We start from the raw sequence: 22,223 nt of genomic DNA on the forward strand, positions 1-22,223 counted from the left end.
TAACAATATTCGTGAGCAGAAAAAAGGTTTAATATCAACATTCCTAAATGCGGATGTTGTTGACTCAACGTAGTCTTGTTTACTTCCATTGTCATGTACAGTAGCTGTACAACAGCATGTGCAATTTCGAAATAGATTACAACTGATTGCCACCCTATCGGTATGCAGCTTGTAGTCTCATTTACATTCATTGTCAAGTACTGTATACTGCAATTTTGAAATAGTTTATAACTGATATCCACCACATTGGTATGCAACCAACGCTGAGTCGCACACCAAGTTCAGGCTTCATTCTGTTGTCGTGCCTGCCTTGTTTTCAAGTGATGTAAGAAGTAATCAGAATCAAAATGTTACCAGGAACTACATTTGTTGTACTATGTCGGTGAAACAGAGATCAATAGAGAACTGACAGTCCTTGTATATCATTTTAAATTAAACTGCCTGGGCTGTATATTTGCCTTGCATCATACGGTATATGTGTCTGTGCTTCAGGTTTGCAGCCCTCCCCTACAGGCTGTGAGTGTGAACCCACCACTTCTTTGAGTGACTCGTCTGGTTGTCGAGGGGACTCCTCCTGTGGGTCCCTGACGTCCTTTTTCTTCTTCTTTAGTGGGTCCTCTGTCTCTCTGTCTTGAGGAACTGTATTTAATTTAAACAATGCAGAGTCAACAGTATGATGTTAGTAATACATACTGTGGTGGTAGTATATAAATTATTATACAGTATGAAATAACACCAATGGTTTATTCACTGAATAATTCAGTCAGTAGCTGTCGTTGTTCATTAGAGAATGTATGAATGTTAGGCATGAGAGCATACAGTGAAACCTCATAGGAACTACAGTACCCGGCTCTCTACCATGCATGTCTCTACAGGCCTCTGTTGGTGATTCTTTAGTGGTGTTACAGGAGGACATCTTCCTGCCTTCTGGCACAACTATAGACTGGAGAGAACAAAAAAAGAGTAAAGCGATAGAGGCTGACATCTGCATTTGTGTATGTGTGTGTGCGTGCATGTGTGTGTGAGTGTATGTGCGTGCGTGTGTGTGAGAGATAGGGAGAGACCTGTTTTAATGCCAGCTGGCTCTTCTTCCCTGATAAATCCTCTTTATTGTCCTTCTTTCCTCCCTTCTTGTTCTTTCTCTTCATTTCATCCTCTTCTCTCAACCTCTCCAGCTCCACTTGCTGCTTCTTTTCCTCTTGCTCTTTCATGGCTCGCACCATCTCCCTGACACACACACGCACACGCACACGCACACGCACACACAAATACATTGTAATGCTTTATTTGAGTCCACAAATTACAGTACATTAGACTAGGCATCACATATAACTCTGACAAATAGACAAATCATGAACACCTAAGGGTACACTATAGCACCTCCTCCTCCACACAGCCTATTAAAGATGAAACAGAGCATGCCCACACACACACACACGCAGGCACACAAACACACACACGCACACAGATTGCACGCGCAGGCAGGCACACACGCACGCGCGCGCACACACACACACACACACACACACACACACACACACACACACACACACACACACACACACACACACACACACACACACACACACACACACACACACACACACACACACACACACACACACACACACACACACACACACACACACCTAGCTATAATTGAAAGTGGGGGAGCAATATTATAAATACAGTATAATGCTATGTATTTTTCTAATACTAGACCTACTCAGGGATCACGCAAGTTGGGCAATACGCACCACAAATTTGAAGTCGATATCAGTATGTGTGTTGCAGGAGTGTTCAGTGTGGGTCAGTATGTGCGTGTTCAGTGTGGATCAGTATGTGCGTGTTCAGTGTGGGTCAGTATGTGTGTTGATGTAGGAGTGTACAGTGTGGGTCAGTATGTGTATCAATGAAGGAGTGTTCAGTGTGGGTCAGTACCTGTCTCTGCGCTGTCTGAGCTGATCCAGGTGTGTCTTGGCGAGCAGCTCCTTTTCCTCCTCTGGAAGAGCGTCATACTCTTCCTCATCCATGTCCTGCAGTCGTTGTTTCTCCCTCTCAGCCACCTCCCTCTCCAGGGCCTCTGGAAAAACACGCACACGCACACACACACACACACACACACACACACACACACACACACACACACACACACACACACACCCCACCAAAGCAAAATTACCTACTAAATACAGTACATAGGGTGCAAAATGATATCCACACAAGCTCATAATAATCGTACTACTGTATCTTATCAGAAATGTGTGTGTGTGTGTGTGTGTGTGTGTGTGTGTGTGTGTGTGTGTGTGTGTATGTGTGTGTGTTACCCTTAGCCTCTTGCTGTGCACTCTGTCGTGTCTTCAGGGCAGTGAAAGAGTCTGACAGGTTGACAAGGTAGATATGTTTGCGGTTGTTGAAGGCCTTTAGGACCACTTGCAGACTGCTGGCCACTGATCGGGTGTACGTGCACTCCAAGCCATCGATCACGATGGCACGGTGACAGTCGCTCAGCTGTCAACCAAACATTTAGGTAAGATTTAAGTAAATACTTTATCCCATTAAGACCTGAGGCTGATTCTACAAGGATCCCCAAATTGATATGTATTTGGCTGCGGCCCCCCCCATCTGAAAACGTATTCTGCCAGGGACCTCCAGAAGAGAAGATTTATGTTAATAAAAAAAAAACATTTTCCAAACATTTTCCAAACATTTTCGATATTTTTCAAAAATGATCAATGTTTTATTTAAATGTATTTATATGTTATGCTCCAATTGCTGTTCAGCACTTTGTAATTCCTGCTTTAAAAAGTGCTATATAAATAAAGTTATTATTATTATTATTATTATTATTATTTTACCTGTAGTCTTTCTGCCAGGGTTTCAACCAGCAGCTGTTCTGGCAAGAGATGACTGAGATTGATTCCCACTTGGTTCAGAATCACACTCTGAGTTTGACCACCCTGCACATCAGACATTACATACAATTGGTTTATTTTAATCCATCCAGAGTATTGTACATGTTTCTTGTTTTTCATTTATTTATTCATTTTATTTTGTCATAAGCAAAGCGCTAAGTTAATAATGTTGTTGAAAATGTGTGGTATACAGTAGAGTAAAAGGCTAAAAAGACTTTTTACATTCTAATTGCATCCTGTGTTCTGATGGTGTGAGAATACTGTGTAGCAGCAGTTTAGTAAGCCAATAATAGTGGCACTTCTACAGTGGCTCTCTGAATCATACACTGTAGCCCTGTGTGAAAGTACTGTAAACAACTGCCACCCCCAGAGGACTTGAACAGAACCTGAGAAACGGTGGTTACTGAGCCCCCAGTCTTCTTTGGAGCCCTGGAGTCAGCACTGTGTCTGCCGTCCTCTGTGTGTTTAGCTAACGCCTCAATGCTGAGGCTCCCCACAACAGGTGATCCGTCAGGAGCCGGAGCTGTGACGAGTGCAGCAGCAGGGACAGGAACAGCGGCCATTGTGTCCTGAGAAACCTGGGCTGTACACACACACACACACACACACACACACACACACACACACACACACACACAAGATCACAATACAAACACAAAAACAAATGCAGGGATTCTTTCAAATACTTTTTTTTTTTAAATTCAATGCAGACATTTTTTGTCTCTGTTTGTGTCTCTCTTACCGGCCTCCTCTGCCTTCTTTTGAGCATGCTCTGTAGCGGCACATTCGTAGAGCTGTCTGGCGTTCAGACTGGCCGGTGAGGTGCCACTGGTCAACGCCTCTGTGACCACAGCATCAACGCTCAGACACACCCCGCCATAGTGATGTGCCAGGGCTGCCGCTGTACTGCTCTTACCTGGGAACAGGAGAGGACCACCGCACACCCGTGTCATACTGGGATTATACTGTAGGCCAGTGGTTCTCAAACTTTTTGTCAAAATCTCAAGGCACACCTGCAGTAGCCGATCTACGAGCTCACAATGCGTTGTGAGCTTGAAGCTTTTTTTTTTTTTTTATACTTTTTTTTTTTAAAGTCACCTAATGGGAACTGAGTGTGCACAAAGTACTGATATAGCAAAGAAAAAAAATTTAATCCACCAGTGTGCCTCAGCATACCGTTTGGGAACCACTGACATTTCCACCGACATTTCCAGCCATTCAGATTAGGTTCTTAGATACCATACACATTCATACATTCATACTAAACATCCCCTGCTTGCAATGACAGTTATGCCTGACCTAAGTAATATACTATTGTGTCAAGATCCTGTGCGCTGAGCGCTAACCCCACCTGTCAGAGGTGCCCCGTGCACAATGAGAGCGACGCCTCTGCGGTTGCGTGCCGCCAGACCCTCGGGCGACATGTCGAGGCCCATGTGACGTGCAATAGCTCTGGAGACAGGAGTTGTCTCAAGCTGTCCAAGACCATGCCCGCTCTCCTCTCTTGTCATCTCTGGATGGTTGGAGACAGATATTGCAGATATGAGGGTTAAAAGGAGAGGTACATTATCAGGAATAAAGCAAATACCTTTCATTCATGTTTAACACCAACTTTATGTGTGTGCATGTGTGTGACTGTGTGTGTCAACGTCAATTGTACAGAATAATACTGTTAAAAGTACAACTCAAAGCCACTTTCAAACATCAACACACACAAGAGCTTTGATGTCTTTCTTTCATTCAGATCAGTTTTCATTATTCCTGAGACATACCATAAGGTGCTCCTTCCGTAGAATCCAGAGACACCTTTTCCTTGCCCTGTGATTGGTCAGGGATCTGTTCCGGCCCCTGCTTCTCCTCCTGCCCATCCCTCTTTTCAGCACACACCTCTTCATTACAGAAGTTAGAGGTCACAAGCTCTACAGTACAGAGGTAGATCAGAAACACACAACTGTCCATGATTACTTCCTTTTTTTTGTAAAATAACTGATTGCAATTCATATCCTACATAATTGCATTTTAAAAGGAAAGTAACAGTACACATGAATGCAAGTTGAGTGTGTGTGTGTGTGTGTGTGTGTGTGTGTGTGTGTGTGTGTGTGTGTGTGTGTGTGTGTGTGTGTGTGTGTGTGTGTGTGTGTGTGTGTGTGTGTGTGTGTGTGTGTGTGTGTGTTGTTGTGTGTGGTGTGTGGTGTGTGTGTGTGTGTGTGTGTGTGTGTGTGTGTGTGTGTGTCACGTGCGCGTGCGCGTGCGCATGCGTGTATGGGTGTAAATGGAACCAAATGAACCCGTAATGAACACTCAGGATTTGACAGTGTACCATGGTGTGCTGGTTGTGAATAGTGCTCTTTGAAGTGGTCCAGCATCTCTGGAGGAAGACCTTCTCCAGGACTCCTGGGAGGAAGCAGCAGGAGGTTCTTCTCATCATAACCCTTCATCACACGTAGGATCTGCATGGATAGAAACACCAGAGGGTTGGACAAGCGCCATTAGTCTGGACTTAGAATATGCAGGTATGTTTTCCTACTATTACTATTATTATCTTTATTATTTTTGTCTCCGCCAGGCCGAAAGGCACCATGTTTATCATATTCTAATCAACTGGTTTTAACAGTTTAAGCCTTATTCTATTCTTTGTCGTATGATAGTGTAGTTCTGCTATTTTCAAAGTTCTTTGAGCATTTTCACCTATAAAAGTCAACAGGCTATATCGTATAGCCTGTCTGTAAATGAAAATATTTTTATTGCCTTTTTTCTGTGAACAGTTTAACAATGAATCACATCTACAGTCCACGCTCGTGTTTAAACAAGAAATTATTAATACATACTGTATACCCAGGGGACCAATGTAAGAAAAACATATTGGGTGTAGCTGAACTAAGTGTGTAGGAAGGAAGAGGTGGGGGTTTGGATCATGTCCTAATGGAAGGTTGTGCCATGCCTTCGATTGCCTTATATGTCATCACCAGTACTTTGAATTAGATGCGACATTCTTACCCGTCGCTCACACACATAAGTCATTCTGGTCAAGAGACTCTGTGCCAAATGAAATGACCGAATTGTATAAACAAAGTGAGTTTTGCATCACTACCCAAATTAAATCTCCATGTTGTCTTCATGGATGATGTTCATTGCATTTTTGTTTTTGTAACAAAGGCCTGCCAGCACACAAGGACATTAGAATGAAGGTCTCGTTAACATCTGTTGACCAAATACATTCAAAGCCCTCCATTTGTATTATTTTGATTTACCTGACCCAAGCATCATGGACACAGCACAGGACAATTTTGAATGACACATATTTGAATGACTTGTTTGGGTGCTTAAGGAAAATTACAGGCCCTGCTTGATTTAACCAAAAAAAAAGCACCCTTCTGGGCTTTGGCCCCTACCTATACGCTATGTGGAAGCCCCCCGTACCCCCGACACAGCCGGGCCTCTGCCCAACTGTCTTCTAGTGTTTTTTCCAGACTTCTTTGACTGGGGTGGCCAAGTGTAACACGTGCAGGGGTGGAATGAAGTACACACATACGTACGCGCAAATTGTCTCAACCCCAAACAGCTTATTCTGGTGTTGCTATTGTTTGGTGGATTGGATGATGGAGGAAAAAAAAACATCTTCACAAATATACAGAAAAGTAAAAAGTATGCTGCATTGAAACGACATTTATAACTAATATATACTAAGTTACTTATGTATTATGTAACTCATTAGTATCAACTACTCATCTGATGTCAAGGTACATCTAGGTGGGTGTGTCCAGGTGAGTAGCTGTCATAAGAACAGTGTGACAGCCTGCTCCTCACCAGACAACTAACCACATCTTTATCCTGCTCTGTGAGTCCTGCTTCAGTTAGACAACCAGGTCACACAGAGGACTCAGCTACAGAGTGGACATTATGACAACAACTGAACTCTGCCCTGCACTCTTCTCTACTTGAACTGAAGAAACAACTTGTGAAAATGGTGAAGAGGAGCCCATTTAAGACCCCCATCTCCCTCTCCCTCCTCCTCATCATCATTGCTACTCTTCAATTGGAGGCGTCTGTCCCGATAAAAACGTTTCACTATGTGGAAGAGAGGAAAAGCTGGTCTGATGCTCAACAGCACTGCAAGGAGAAGTTCACTGACTTGGCTTCTGTTAGGGGTCACAGAGAAGACCTGCTGAATGAGTTGGCGAAGGTCAAAGCCAAAAGTGTGTGGCTCGGTCTGTACAGAGACCCTGGGAACGTGTGGAGGTGGACAGAAGAAAGGTTAGTCTTGTTCTTAACCACTTTCAGCCTGATATCAGCCTGATATCCCTATTAAAGGTGACATAAAAAATAAGAATAAGCTATTTTCAAACATTTTTAAAGTATAAGATATGGAAATATGGTTAAAGCTAATTGTTACATTATCATGAAAAACATACATTTCTACAAACAAGTATTTGCTAGTGTAGTGACACTCCTGAATGTCAGATAGTCAGAGCAGTCATGTAATATTGATTATTTGTATTTTACAGAGGAGACGCTTCAAGTGACACAAACTGGACAACTGGAGAGACTGAAATGAGGAATTGTACCCGTGTGAATTACTATATGTGGAACAATATTAAATGTTCTTCTGAGTCATGGGGTTTCTACTGCTCTGATGGGGACAATGTCGTATTTGAGTCTAAAAGGTTGTCCTGGCTTGATGCCCAGGAGAGCTGTAACAAGTCGTCCATGGTCTTAGCCACTGTCACACAAAGCAACCACTATATGTTCCTTAGAAATGGCTGGATTGGACTGCATATACCCGCTAACACACCTGGAAGTGACACATCTAAAGACATCTGGCAATGGACTGGAGAGGACTCAGACTATAGGAATTGGGCTCCGGGACAGCCGTACCTTGAGAACTGTGGCTCCCTGGACATTGAAATTAACACGTGGTACAGTTCACCTTGCTCTCGTAAACGTCAATTCATCTGTTTCGTTGACAACCTGATCCTGGTGAAGGAGAACAAGACATGGGAGGAGGCTCTGGATCACTGCAGGGCCATCGGCAGCGTTGACCCCACCCAACATAATCATTACCGTGACCACCAGTATGACCTGGTGAGCCTGCAGTCTGAGGACGACCACCGCTACACCAGGGACAAGATCCAGGAGGCCACGACCAATGAGGTTTGAGGATTTGGGTTGAGGGATCATATTGTGGCTAGAGAGAGAGGGTATGTTTTTCCAAAAACATTTGTCGAAATTAATGCAGGAAACTGTTTATTTTTCTTGCTTTCTTTTATTTTGATGATAATTTGTTGAAACCGTCATACTTTGTTATAAGTCTTAATTGTCTTATGTTGGATTTGTGACCACACCCCACATTAAGGTGAATTTCTTGTATGTAACCCTAACACTAGCCCTAATATTAACACTAATCCTAACCCAATGGTAATTTCAACAGAAATCTTGGCAATAAAGTTTGTTTCATTCAGAATCTAAAAGAATGTTTAAATAAATTACATAAAGCCAGCATATACTGTAACATAAGCTTGGAAAATAATAGTACTAATAATAGTAGAGTCCTAATTAAAGCACAGTAACACTTGTGGGAAGATGTTTGACCTCCATGTTGTCCCCAGGTGTGGACAGCTCTGCGTTTCCTGGCGGGCGAATGGCTCTGGGTGGACGGGGAACCACAGCAGTACCAGAACCTGCCACTCTGTCCGGCCTGGGGGAGGCGCTGTGGAACCCTACCCAAAGACCACACCACCCAGTGGGAGACCAGGGACTGCATGGAGAGAAGGAACTTCCTCTGCATCAAATCCCCAGCAAAGCAGACAGAGGGCTAGTAGCCAGGAATTGTCAGGAATTTGTGGTCATTGTCTCCGCCAGGCCGAAAGGCATGGCGAGAGAGTATGTTTTACCCCCTGTCCGTCCGTCCGTCCGTCTGTCCGTCTGTCCGTCTGTGGACAGCTAATCTCCCGCACCGTTGGCTTGATCGGTACACAGTATCTCTATAGTCATTAAACAAAACAGGTCTTTCAGATTTTTCATATTCCATCCTGATTGGCTAAAAATGGCTTCCAAAGTTTGCAGGAGGGCTCCGTTTTGAACAAAATGCCTCAAATTATGAACACAGCATGCAATTTCCGTGAAACTTTGCACGCACATTCCCACTATGCCGAGGAGGAAATGCCACTTGAGATTTTTCTAATCAGCCTCATGGTGGCGCTATAACAGCCCGATTCGTGTTTTTACCTATAACTACACCAATCTGTGTAAAACTTTGTATGCGCACTCCCTAGAGGTCAAGGAAAAACCTTTGCCCTGCATTTTTCACATCTGCCTTTTATAGCGCCACCAGGAGGCCGACTTATGTAAAACATATTTCTTTACATTAATTACTCCTTCACATTTTATCCAAATTTCACGCAAATCGGTACACATGATCTCTATAGTCATGTGATCAAGATGGATCTGTTTAAAAAAATAATAATCATGAACGCAGCGTCCGATTGAGGTCAAACTTTGCACGCACATTCACACTATGTTGAGGAACAAACGCTACCCTTTTAACATTTACCTGTTATAGCGCCACCAGCAGGTCTAATTTAGCAAAACATTTGAACAAAATGCCTCGAAAATGTTTTTGCCGCGAACATTTTCGGGTCTAATTCGGTCTAATTCGGGTCTAATTCGGTTCTATTTGACCAATATAAATCAACTTTTTCTTTTTTTTTGCTGTAGAAATATTTGTATCAACGCAGGCGGGGCCCCCCCCTGCTGGTGGCCCCCCCGCACCGCAGCACTTGCTGCCCCTCCGTTACGCCACTGTGTGTGTGTGTGTGTGTGTGTGTGTGTGTGTGTGTGTGTGTGTGTGTGTGTGTGTGTGTGTGTGTGTGTGTTTAGCTCTTGCTCATTTGATTTAGCTATTTGTATCATCTGTTTAAGAAAGTAGGTAACTGATATATTGCGCTTTTACCTTAGCGCTAGGTATACTCTTAGTTGCTTGTTTTATCAGAAAATGCACTTAGGACTTCTGGTGATTAGTAGTTTCGTTCCATACCTATGTTGAATGCACTTATTGTAAGTCGCTTTGGATAAAAGCGTCTGCTAAATGACTGTAATGAAATGTAATGTAATGTAATGTAATGTAATGTAATGTAATGTAATGTGTGTGTGTGTGTGTGTGTGTGTGTTCTCCCAGACATGGGCCCTGACAGTGAACCTAACTAAGACTAAAATCATGATATTTCAAAAAAGATCCAGCCGCCAAAACCATAACATTTTCCTAAATACAATCCCACTAGAACAAACAAAAAACTATACCTACCTTGGCCTAAACATCAGCAGCACAGGGAACTACAACCAAGCTGTAAAGGACCTGAGAGACAAGGCAAGAAGGACATTCTATGCTATCAAAAGAAACATCAAAATAGACATCCCAATTAAAACCTGGCTTAAAATACTGGACTCTGTGATAGAACCAATTTCCCTCTATGGTTGTGAGATCTGGGGACCATTAGCAAACCATGACCTTGAAAAATGGATAAACACCAAACCAAGACCCTACACACAGAATTCTGCAAATCCATTCTCCGTACCCACCGAAAAACACCAAATAATGCATGCAGGGCAGAATTAGGACGATACCCACTCATCAAAATAAAAAAGAGAGCACTTAAGTTCTACAACCACCTAAAAGAAAGCGACCTAGATGCACTCCATAACAAGGCACTCACACACAGCGAAACTCTACAGAGATGCCCCCTCAGCCAGCTGGCCCTGGAACTCCGGGCACAAACACAAACAGAGCCACGAGATAGAAAACCCATTGGACTAAACCAAATTATAAAACAGCAAAAGGAAAACTACCTGACACATTGGAAAGAAGCAACACAAAAGCAGAGTAAACTAGAATGCTATCTGGCCCTAAACAGAGAATACGCAATCGCAGTGGCAGAATACCTGAGCACCGTGACCGACCCAAAACAAAGAAAAAACTTAACTAGGTACAGACTTAGTGAGCACAGACTTAGTGAGCACAGTCTTGCGATCGAGAAAGGTCGTCACAGGCAGACCTGTATCCCGAGAGAAGACAGACTATGCACCCACTGCACACAAAATGAAGTGGAAACCGAGCTACACTTCCTAACCGTCTGTCCATTGTACCAAGACATCAGAGACACATACTTCCCACAGATTACAACCACACACGGAGATTTTGAAAACATGACCAATGACAAAAAACTCCCATATCTGCTGGGCAAAGTAGGCTACAACAATGTGCAAACACAGCAGCAAGATTCGTGAGTCGCTGTGATAGGAGAAGGATATCAAACAGAACACAACCACCCTAAAGACTAATCATTGTGTATATTCCTGCACTATACCTGCACCCAGTGATCTTGGTACATAGAAATTGATCTATTGAAGATTGTGACTTTCAAATGTACATATTTTTTGTTTTGATTGTATTGCTGTATTGTTGTATTGTGCTTTCTGCTTTGGCAATGTAAACGTATGTTTTCTCATGCCAATAAAGCCCTTTGAATTGAATTGAATTGAATGTGTGTGTGTGTGTGTGTGTGTGTGTGTGTGTGTGTGTGTGTGTGTGTGTGTGTGTGTGTGTGTGTGTGTGTGTGTGTGTGTGTGTGTGTGTGTGTGTGTGTGTGTGCCAAGATCCACATAATGTTTTAGTTTTCTGGTTTTTATTTTTAAGAAAACAGGAAGGGAGTTACCTTTTCCTCCTCCAGGTATTGTGCGTCAAACTCCAGAGAGTAGAAGTCAATGGGGAAGGCGCAGGGGTTCCTGACGGTGACCTCTGCCTTGTCCCCAGCACTGAGGGGCAGACAAGGCCCCAGCCCCAGCACGTCGGGACACCACTCCAACCGGGGCTCCTCACCATGCCCCTGGGCCATGATCACCACCCGCTGGCTGCTCTGAGCCACACACACCACTAGCTGCTTGCTGTAGGCACGCTGTACACACACACACACACACACACACACACACACACACACACACACACACACATTTTCTTAACCACTTAAGCCGAAGTAACTTTGTACAACAAATAAGCTCAAAACACATTACATCGCAAGGCAATGTGAGCTTGTAGATCTGCTATTTGTGGAAATGGAGTTAACCATGGGTATTTTACATGTACACAGTGCTGTAACATACTGGCTCTTCCTAATCCTTACCCCCTCTGCAGGGCTGAACTTGACCTGCACGTTGACTCTGTCTTTGGGGTAGAGCAGTCCGGAGGAGGGTATCATCTCAAACACCACCGGGGGGGGACACTGGTCCAGCAAGGCTTTTTTACGCAGGTGGAGAGGCAGGAACTTGTCAGGCTGAATGAAATGATGGGCACAGGGCACAGAAGACTATCTCACATACTTCTTTAGCGTGTGTCTTACGGTACGTCTATACTGTATCAATGAATTAAGAGATGTAAATGTGTTCAAAGACGTTTTTACAAAGCTGTCGATCTAAAATACATTTAGTGTTTATCTGGCCAAGTAAGGCTAGGAGGAAAGAACGTGATAGTCATTTTCAATACCAATTTGTTCAAAATAGAAACTTCACACAACACCATACTATGTGGAGTTTCTATTTCGATATATATATATATATATATATTTTTCTTCTTTTGCATTCATTGGAATTTTTTGGGTGTGCAGATTTCCTGTATTACTGCTGAATACCAATTCTGCAACTATAATTTGGGGACCTGTTTCAACCATTGAAATCGGCTGTGTGGTTAGTACCGTCTTGTTACTAACTCATTAACCTGAACTCAGTGGTGATGTTAGGACCTTCAAGGATGCTAACTCATAAACATGAACTCAGTGGTGTTGTTGGTACCTTTTTGGTTACTATGAACCTGAACTCAGACTCAGCAGTGTGGTTAGTACCTTCTTGCGAGGTTTCTTCTCCTCAGCAATACTCCAGTGACAGGGCACAGCCTCATGGTTGAACAGTTGCATTGTTATCACCTGATGGTGGAGGGTAAATAAAATGGGTTTTTACCATGATCCAGATGAATACTCATTTCAGTTTGACTGTGGCAGGATGCATTACCCCAGGTACCCCGCCATGCACCCCCAGATACCATGGGTACCTGGGGAAGAAAGCTCATAACAAGAGTCAATTGCAACTGCAGATTAAGCTGTTTGGCATTGGCAGAGAAGATTTGTCACATTACCCACAAAAGCATGTTCCTTACAAATGGGGCAGCATTTAAAAGGGAAATAAACAGGCTTTCCAAAGGTATAATAAGAGTTATTGCCAAGAAGCATTGTTACAATAGAGAAATAATCTACCAAACACAAATTTCCAAACTTTTGTGCGATGCTAGTTTTTTTATTTAATTATTATTATTATTTCACCTGACACATGCCACATTGCACTCTGTCAAACAGTAGTTGATCTGTCGAAACGGTAAGGACTGGCATGGTTACCACTGCGCACAGCCGCACCTGCACAGTAGGACCTCCTGTCACCTGTCAATCAAAAATAAATCCATTATTCAGAATTAAGATGCAATACAAGTTTTGATTATAATTGATCATAATCAGTTATCAGTTTTAATTAGTACAACTACATGTGATTCTTCCCTGCAAAACTGTGGCTTTACATGAACACTCGATGTTACTCCATATGTTTGTTAGATAGACTAGACCATACCCGTAGGGGGATATGAGCACCCAAAGTGTGCAGTTTGGGTTATGCGGTGAGAACAGACAGTTTATCAGGGATCGAAAGTGAGTTTGTACTGTGTAGTGCAGTGGTTCTCAAACTTTTTCATGGCAAGGACCCCCAAATTGACACTTGTTAGCCCGCGGACCCCCATTTGAAAAGATATGCGAGGGACCCCCATAAGAGAAGATTTGTTTACGGCTGTAGCAGTGAATCTCAACCATTTTAATTTCAAGGTCCCCCAGTTTGACATGCATTAGGGCTACGGACCCCCATTTAATGGCATTTCTATCCCTTGGACCCCAGTTTATATGGTAAAATGTATGTTAATTTAACTGTGAGAGTGTACAAATGGAACCAAATGGACCCGTTAGAGTCCATTTGGTTCCATTTGTACACTGTCAGAGTTACAGACCCATAAGGGTCCATTTGGTGCCTAATCTATCATTTAGCTGGGGACCCCCTGGAACTCCCTCAAGGACCCCTGGGGGTCCCCGGACCCCACTTTGAGAACCAATGGTGTAGTGTGTACACGCACATCCCGTCGTGGAGGAACAGAACACCCACAAACACCCGTGCATATATTTTTTTGAACGGACCCAATCCGCCCAGAACCGCGAAAAAAACTAACCCAATCCGCCCAGAACCGCAAAAAAAACCGCGGACCCCCGTGAAACATCGCGGACCCCATCGGCTGTTTTTTTTTTCATGAAGAAATTTCCCTGGGGTCTCCAGGCCGTGACCTACAGACATGGCGAAGGAAAACTGTGAACACAGCCACGCATGCAAGATGTTGCACATGAACGCAGCAGCCGCACTGAGGCGCTCCAACACAAACACTCTGACATTAAGCTTCACACAACAAACATCAGCAGCAAACATTCACCACAATGACAAACAAATTACGTCCGCGCAAAAATAAGCGAGGGCTCGCTTATTTTGTCTTTCCCTCCCTCCCTCTCTTCCTCTCTGTCTCTCTGTCTGTGTCTGTCCGTCTATTCTCTCTCTCCCACCCTCCCTCTCTCTCCCTGTGTGTGTGTGCGTGTGTGTGTGTGTGTGTGTGTGTGTGTGTGTGTGTGTGTGTGTGTGTGTGTGGTGGGGGTGGGGCGGGGGGGACAGCCATGACGCAAGGGACTTTTGAGATCGCCATCCCCAAAATAGGTTGACTTATTGGGATACATGCGTGTGACTGGTCGCCCCTGCCGGTTCTCTGATTATTTTTTTTTAAATAGGCTCTGTCATGATTAATTGACCACACATATGAAGTGAAACAACTAAATTCTATCCAAACGATATGTTATAAGTGAATTCCGTGTGTCAAAGAAGAAGTTTGAGAGCGTTTAGTAAGCGAAAATAAGAAGTCAAGGCACTCGTACCCTGACTCGCACATCAACAATGGCTGCCGTTCGTCTTTTTCAGGCTGCGAACTCGCCACCTGATTGGCCAACTTTTGCTGTCAATCACAGAACGATGAGCGACGTTGCCATGTCCAGGTTTTGTAAGCGTGAAGTGGGTGTGAATTGGTTAGAGAAAGTGCGTCCACGCATGCGCAGTGCGCGGCTTTGTGTTTTTTCATGAAGCTGGTTGCTTGTTGCTCGCGCACGATCTAGCGCTGCGTTTGGCCTTCTTTTCATAGACCTTGTTGCTTGTAGGGTTCGTTTCGTTTGGCCTTGTTTTCATAGACCTTGCTGCTTGTTTCGCGCGCGAAACCTGGCAACGACACATGCGCAGTTTGATCTCCCAAGACACCAAGACCCCAAGACAGACCGACAGAGGTTACTCTAATTATATGTAAGATAGTGACTGTTATGTGGGAGTGCACGTGTGAATGTGTGTATGTGCATGTACCTGTATGGGCATGATAACACTGATGCCACCCATCTCCAAGTTGGCTCCTCTGGGATCAAACTTAACAGTGAACGTCTGTGTCTCACAGTGGGGCAAGTTCCTCACTCTCTCAAAGTCTGAACTGAAACCTTATGAGGAAAATGTAAAATGTTTCATTTACAAAGAGTGGAAAGACAATGCAGAGTGAAATAAATACCCACGACAATCAAAAAGAAAGAAACCAGTTGAGAAAAACAAGTTGTCTTTGTGTGTTTATGGCAGTATGCAGCCTTACTGTCTGTAATGGGAGGCACTTGCAGGCTGGATGTGCTTGTTCCCTTGAATTGGAATTACCCTTTGTTTTTCTCTCTCCCTACCTTTAAGTAGTTTCTCTGAGCATTCATCAAAATTAAGTCAAGACGGATTGGATGTTAGAAAACTAACGAGCCAATCAGAGCTCCTAGTTGTTGAACAGTCATGAGTAATGACTGTCTTTGTGCTGGTGATTAGCAAGAACAGAATTTCACCCAGATAATGTCTCCAACAAAGACCGCAATACGACTACAGTAAATCACAAAGGCAGTTTTAATAGCATTGTCTGTCTGGTTCAAAGGTACAGTTGTTACCTGTGCCAGCTAGAGATTTGTGGTTTGCACGGAAGGACACGGCTACAGGTCCAGTGTTGATGATCTTAACCGCGTGAGTGAGGACTTCACCGTGAATGACGTAGCCAAAGTCCAGCACATACTCTGGCAGCAGGAACCTGAACAGAACTGGGAGTTTATATACACAGTGACATCCAACATGCAGTAGTATCCATTGCTCATTTGCAACCATTCTAGTGGTGTGTTTGTGTTTGTGTGTGTGTGTGTGTGTGTGTGTGTGTGTGTGTGTGTGTGTGTGTGTGTGTGTGTGTGTGTGTGTGTGTGTGTGTGTGTGTGTGTGTGTGTGTGTGTGTGTGCGCGTGCGTGCTCCACTGCCATGTGGAACAAGAGCAGAGAGAGTACAGTGAGCCAATAATCTTTGGGAACAGTTTTCCTACTGTAGGTGGGGAACGGATAGAGAGAAACCTGGGGCCTGTACTATGAAGCTGGATTTGGGGTTTAGCAAGGTAACTTCAGCTTCAATGGAGGTTCACTTTTTACCAGGGAACATCACCTTGGTAATTATGCTGTACTTATGTTCAACACATCTAAAAGTACCACCTACTGACGAATCAATTCTCTTGGAATCCCGGAGCTTGGTGCGCACGCAGATCGCAAAAAAACCTTCGAATTTAACTCTCAAGGTTTTTTTTATGAGGTATAGATTCTTGTCAGACAGAGTGAGTTACTGTATTTATTATCAGTGTCAGCTTTTGAGCCCTGAGCTCTTGATTCCAAAGCAATATCAAAGCCATTTCATTGTGCTTTTGTATACCCATATCATCCTAATGTAAGATATGAAATAATAGCCTAACGGGAGCGCTTTCTCTGTGTATCATCTTCTGTAACTACATGCCACGTGCCCCTCTATCATCTCCCCCAACTAGAGCTTGGGGAGCCGTCCACTGTGCTGGATTGGCTTGGCTGTTTCCCCTTAGTTTGCCACTGTGTGCGTGTGTGCGTGTGTGCGTGAGTGCGTGCGTGCGTGCGTGCGTGTGTGCGTGTTGTAGTTGTTCTGAGACCTGCTGAGCTTGCGCCACCTGCTGTTGGAACTTGGCATATTCCCTAGCTCCAGTAGACTGTTTGTGATGGTGGCAGCATTCTCTTTGACCAGCAGTCTATCAATTTCCTGATGCAACAGTTCTTCATACTAAAGAGAGCAATGTATAGAGAGAAAAGAGAAAGGGGGAGAGGGGCTGGCATAAGCCGAGTTGCTAAAGCCTAATTCAATGCTTTCAATGCTTTAAAAGCTACTGTAAAAACAATTGTTCAAAAGCCAACGTTCATTTGAAGATCAGTTAAAACTCCTAGCGAGAGAGAAGAGATATAAGTGAATTTAACTGAAAGTGATTATGAGAGAACCACAAAGTGAGGAAGACAGAGGAACTGAGCAACCATGAAAAACATACAATAGTTAATGAGAGGACACAAAGAACAAGCAAAAGTTTTCAGCTTGCTGCTCTGCTGTAACAGCAGAGTGGAAACAGAGGGCCGTATACCTAGGAGACTCGAGGATGTTCTTGGAAGAACACAAAAGCAAAAACAAATCAGTAATTAATGAGTATATAATACAGTATAATGAGAATAGCAGGAAAATTGTGTATTCATATTTGAATAGGATTTGTGTGGAAGTCTCAGATACAAGCCCAAGCTCATCCTTACTGATTTAATTCCATATTTTCATTAGATGTAGGTAGATTAGCGTCAATCCGCACATCTAATTTTCAGAGGGATATTTAGTCATTTTGCTATGCTCGCTAACGTGACCAAGTGGTCTGCGCAGAGTTTACTATAGTTCCGGTGTTATTGACGTGACCGTTGACAGTTTACTATGAAGAGCCCCGGTGGACAGACGGTATGTAGAATATGAGCCAACTTTACACAACATTACTTATTCCTCACATATATATTATAGTTTGTGTAGGTACATTTCATGTCAGTACTTCTTGTTATGTTTCTGTGTTTTTATTACAGGTTTATAACCTAACGTTGTAACAACTAGAGAAGTGTTTAGATAGGGTGTGAATGTTTGTGTGTGAAATAAACCCATAAAAGACACGTGTTTGAGTTGTATCCTCCTGTGGCTCGACAACCTTTACGAAGGGAGATCTAAGCAGTTACAGAAGGTGTGATTTGTTAGATAATCGTACACTTACATTGTGTGCTGGTTACTGAGAGTAGAGGTCAGTGGCGTAATTTGCATATAGGGTTCGTAGGTTACTGTATGTGAACCCAATCCTTTTTTTCATTTCATTTATGTTTTTAATACATAAAAATAGCTGCCCATAGTACATACATACGTATACAGTAAATATACATTATATTTTATATATATTTTTTTGTCATTTTCAATTTAATATGTATAGGATTATATCCCCATCAATATAAATATTATTTCCGCAATCTGCATTGATGAGAAGCGCATTCCAGCTACCATACTGTACCTACCACCTGGAAATAACAGTGATTTAATTCACCTTGTTTACAAGTCAAATGTAATCAGGAGCTCAAAAACTTAAAGGGAGGTATACAAGAGCTATCCGTGTAACAGCTGCAACGTGTGCATCTTTAAGGAAGTATTTTAAAACACTGAGGAAAAAGACACGGAAAGTGATGAGGGCGGCGATTGTGTAATCGAGCAAGACCCGCGACTCCAGTTCAAACTAGCGGACCACAGGAGTTATCATCCAAAGATTGTGAACAAAACCAACAACCTCCTGTTGCTCCCAAGTTGGGAGTTCGCCCAAAATCAAAGCTATTGAAGAGGTGGAGGCGGAGAATAATCCTTCTTGATCAGGGATCAAGAAGGATTTAGCTGTAGCAGCAGTCATTCTTATAATGACATTGACACCTTTACCGGTGAAGACGAGGATTTCCAGTGTTTCCAATTCACCTAACCCTATCCATCAGATCTAAAGTAGGTCATTTTTGCGACCAAACGATGTATGATGCAAGCACATAATGAAGTTGACCTAAGTTTCTCCGCTGCATTTAAAATGCATTCTCGTTTTATATTAAGCCTTAAAATGTAAAAATATGCACAGTTGTGGCTGAGAGTTTCCTTAATTTTAGACTAGTATCTTAGTCGGTTACATATAGCCTAAATGTTGTTTAAACCAATGAAATTAGTTGCTGCATACATCCATAACAGGGGCCCCTTTGATACAAAAACCCAAGGGGAAAAAGTCACTGGTAGAGGTGTAATCATAGTGCTGTATGCAGAGAAACCAGCTCAGTGGTCTTCTCCCTGGCCGAGTCATAGCAAAGACTATAATATTGGTACCCAATGCCTCCATGCATGGTACAGTAAAGATTACTTTGGAATTGGTCCCTGCAACATATAGCGTCATGTCCAGGCAGTTCTTGTACATCAAGCTGCCTCATGTTCAGGAAACAGGAGATAGGCTCCTGATCTATGAGCCACATTGGTGACCCATAGATCATTGGTTCCCAAGGCTACTTACTTACTTGCATACCGACTTTATAGTCACACACCATTATTTGAACATTTTACAGAAAAATACACTTGCCTGACGCAGCAATTCAATACGAGGGGAATTCTCTACGGAATAACGCCTGCTATGGGACCCACAAAACCCATTAAAATCCCTGTTTTTTTGGTTATGTTATAGTGTTATTTTGCTGTACTGACGGTGGGGATGTAGCCTTCATCCATGGCTCCAGCAGTGAAGTGTCTGCTCACAGCCTCCTCTCTCTCTCTGTCTGCTTCCACAGCAGCCCTGGCCTGCTGTACCACAGCATTGTACGGCTTCTCTTCTGAATGACAGATGGACACAAACACGTGTATTTGTATTACTATATGGACAGTACGTTCCAATGCACCGGCATTCATTCCTAAACCCCCAATGTGCTGTAGCGTTAACCAATTTTGTCAAAACGTAGACGATCTACAAGCTCACAACGTGTCACATTGCGTCTCGTTGTGAGCTTGTATAGATTGTCTAATTTCGAATAGCTTCTATGTCTATATATGTATGTTACGTATGTATTTGTGTTTGCGTACGAAGAGGTCGTGGCAGGTCCAGGCACATCCTAGGGAACACTCCCTCCCCTGTCAGAGTGATGTCTTGGGGCAGAAGAAAGGCCACCTGCAGCTGGAAGCTTTTGTGGAACACCTCAGGAACACCCGGGAGGTAGAACACCCGCAGATACTGCACTGCACCGGCCTCCACGTAGCCCTGACACACGCACACGCACATGCACACGCACACGCACACGCACACACACGCACGCACACGCACACACACGCAGTGGCATGTAAAAGTAGCAAATCTATTACATTGTATAAATTGGAACACAGATACATTTCTTCGGTTCTTGAACATACAACAGCGATGATATACAGTACATGAACAAACACCATGTCAAACCCCACCTTATTATCTATCTCCTACTGTACATCTGCTTAAAGCTCACACCTCACATCGCCTCCTCCTAAGTGACACAGTGTGAGATTATAGATCGACTATTTTCAGCAAAGAGCTGTTGTGTAGGGGAGCAAAAAGCGGGGAGTCGAGTGGTTGAGTGGTTCAACTCACTGTGTTGGGGACAGGCTGGCCTGGTCTGAGCTCTGCAGGAAACACGTCCAGTCCTTCCCTTTTCCCTTCAAACTCCTCCTCCTCTTCCTCCGGCCCTTCTGGTGTCCTCTGCTGCTCCCTGCTCTCCTGCCCTCCCTCCGTCTGCCGGTGCGGCAGCAAGGTGCTGAAATTGAAGCCCACCTTGCCCTGGTTCAGCAGGATCACCTCCGCCTCTGCAACGCGGTTAAACAGCTGGGCAGAGGACAGGCACAGAGAGAGAGAGAGAGAGAGAGTTTACAATTTAGGCATTTAGCAGACGCTCTCATCCAGAGCGAATTACAATAAGCACGGCAAATAATCACATACATAGAATGCAGAGACACAGTGTAGTGCCTCAAGAAACCTAGCATCTGTCGAAACAATATGCTGTCTAAATAAACAATCTGAACAGAGAGAGAGAGAGAGAGAGAGAGAGAGAGAGAGAGAGAGAGAGAGAGAGAGAGAGAGAGAGAGAGAGAGAGAGATAGAGAGAGAGAGAGAGGGGGAAGAATTTCTGATAGATTTCGAAATAACAATGTTGGGGCAATGTTGCAACATGCAATTAATGAGGCAAGATCCATCCTTGACGACTGGATGAGACTGGATGAGGTTTGAACTGAAGGCAGTGAGTGGGAACAGAGAGAGAGAGAGAGAGAGAGAGAGAGAGAGAGAGAGAGAGAGAGAGAGAGAGAGAAGAGAGAGAGAGAGAGAGAGAGAGAGAGAGTGAGAAGTGCTGAACAGACAGGAAGGTCAAGGGAGGATGTTGTGCTGAATCACTCATTTCGCCTAACGCAGCAATCAATATGTCCTCGTTTTGAATATCAATGATAACCGCTTTGGATGGCTTGCATAATAAAGGAGGGTATAGGGGTGGAGACGACCAAACTGTGAAAAACTACACGGTGACATTTCAAAGTCAATGTGCTGTTGTTGTTGTTCACTATAGTGTGCAAATTGGTCCAGTCTATCGAGGCCTAATGGAGGCCCTGTCTAAGAATGTGTGTGTGTGTGCACACGTGCATGTGTGTGCGTGTGTTAGTGGTTTAAAGTAACTAGCTACATTTACTCAAATACTGTAATTAAGTACAATTTTTAGGTACTTTTACTCTACTGGAGTATTTCCAATTGTCTATACTTTTACTTCTAGTCCACTACAATTATTTGAAAACTTTAGTTACTAGTTACTTTGCAGATATAAATTATGATATTATAAAACATACATTACCACTAAAGCCCTATTCTATAACTAGGCTATTTCAAAATATCCGATCTACAAGCTCGCGACGCGTTGTGAGCTTGTAGATCTGCTATTTTCAAACATTTAGTACTTTTACTTTTGGTACTTTAAGTACATTTTGATACCAATACTTTTATACTTTTACTCAAGTAAAATTTTAATTCCGGACTTTTACTTGTAACAGATTACATCTACATTGCAGTATTGATACTTTTACTTACGTAAAACATTTGAGTACTTTTTCCATCACTGGTGTGTGTGACGCACGTGTGTGTGTGTGGGCTGTTGTATCTACCTGCAGCCCCAGATCAATGTGGGTGGAGTTGAGACTGTAAGTAACTTCAGAGGCTTC

The 22,223-nt window shown here is 43.4% G+C and overlaps 2 protein-coding genes across 2 annotated transcripts in view; one reads left to right on the plus strand and one right to left on the minus strand.

The window, feature by feature from the left end:
- hydin (HYDIN axonemal central pair apparatus protein) overlaps positions 1-22,223 on the minus strand; it is a gene marked incomplete at its 5' end in the record, with an annotated part of 110,902 nt that overhangs the window by 38,988 nt on the left and 49,691 nt on the right. Inside the window, 22 exons of the mRNA XM_080438159.1 lie at positions 533-639; positions 847-943; positions 1,065-1,227; positions 1,942-2,083; positions 2,328-2,511; positions 2,859-2,960; positions 3,320-3,438; positions 3,658-3,831; positions 4,267-4,428; positions 4,688-4,834; positions 5,236-5,365; positions 11,624-11,863; positions 12,089-12,238; positions 12,803-12,883; positions 13,277-13,390; positions 15,435-15,562; positions 16,040-16,176; positions 17,080-17,207; positions 19,710-19,834; positions 20,082-20,256; positions 20,617-20,847; positions 22,167-22,223. The exon at positions 22,167-22,223 is cut by the window's right edge and continues 153 nt beyond it. Of these exons, the coding sequence (XP_080294285.1) occupies positions 533-639; positions 847-943; positions 1,065-1,227; positions 1,942-2,083; positions 2,328-2,511; positions 2,859-2,960; positions 3,320-3,438; positions 3,658-3,831; positions 4,267-4,428; positions 4,688-4,834; positions 5,236-5,365; positions 11,624-11,863; positions 12,089-12,238; positions 12,803-12,883; positions 13,277-13,390; positions 15,435-15,562; positions 16,040-16,176; positions 17,080-17,207; positions 19,710-19,834; positions 20,082-20,256; positions 20,617-20,847; positions 22,167-22,223 (3,093 nt within the window). The remainder of the gene's footprint in view (positions 1-532; positions 640-846; positions 944-1,064; positions 1,228-1,941; positions 2,084-2,327; positions 2,512-2,858; positions 2,961-3,319; positions 3,439-3,657; positions 3,832-4,266; positions 4,429-4,687; positions 4,835-5,235; positions 5,366-11,623; positions 11,864-12,088; positions 12,239-12,802; positions 12,884-13,276; positions 13,391-15,434; positions 15,563-16,039; positions 16,177-17,079; positions 17,208-19,709; positions 19,835-20,081; positions 20,257-20,616; positions 20,848-22,166) is intronic.
- On the plus strand, positions 6,880-8,731 carry LOC308091574 (C-type mannose receptor 2-like; the record flags this gene model as incomplete). The annotated part of the gene is made up of 3 exons (XM_080437237.1): positions 6,880-7,169; positions 7,421-8,066; positions 8,522-8,731. The coding sequence occupies 3 exons, from the start codon at positions 6,880-6,882 to the stop codon at positions 8,729-8,731; spliced, it is 1,146 nt and encodes a 381-aa protein (XP_080293363.1).

Source organism: Gymnoscopelus braueri, assembly GCF_963280865.1.
Source record: "Gymnoscopelus braueri genome assembly, chromosome: 9".
Taxonomy (NCBI): Eukaryota; Metazoa; Chordata; class Actinopteri; order Myctophiformes; family Myctophidae; genus Gymnoscopelus; species Gymnoscopelus braueri.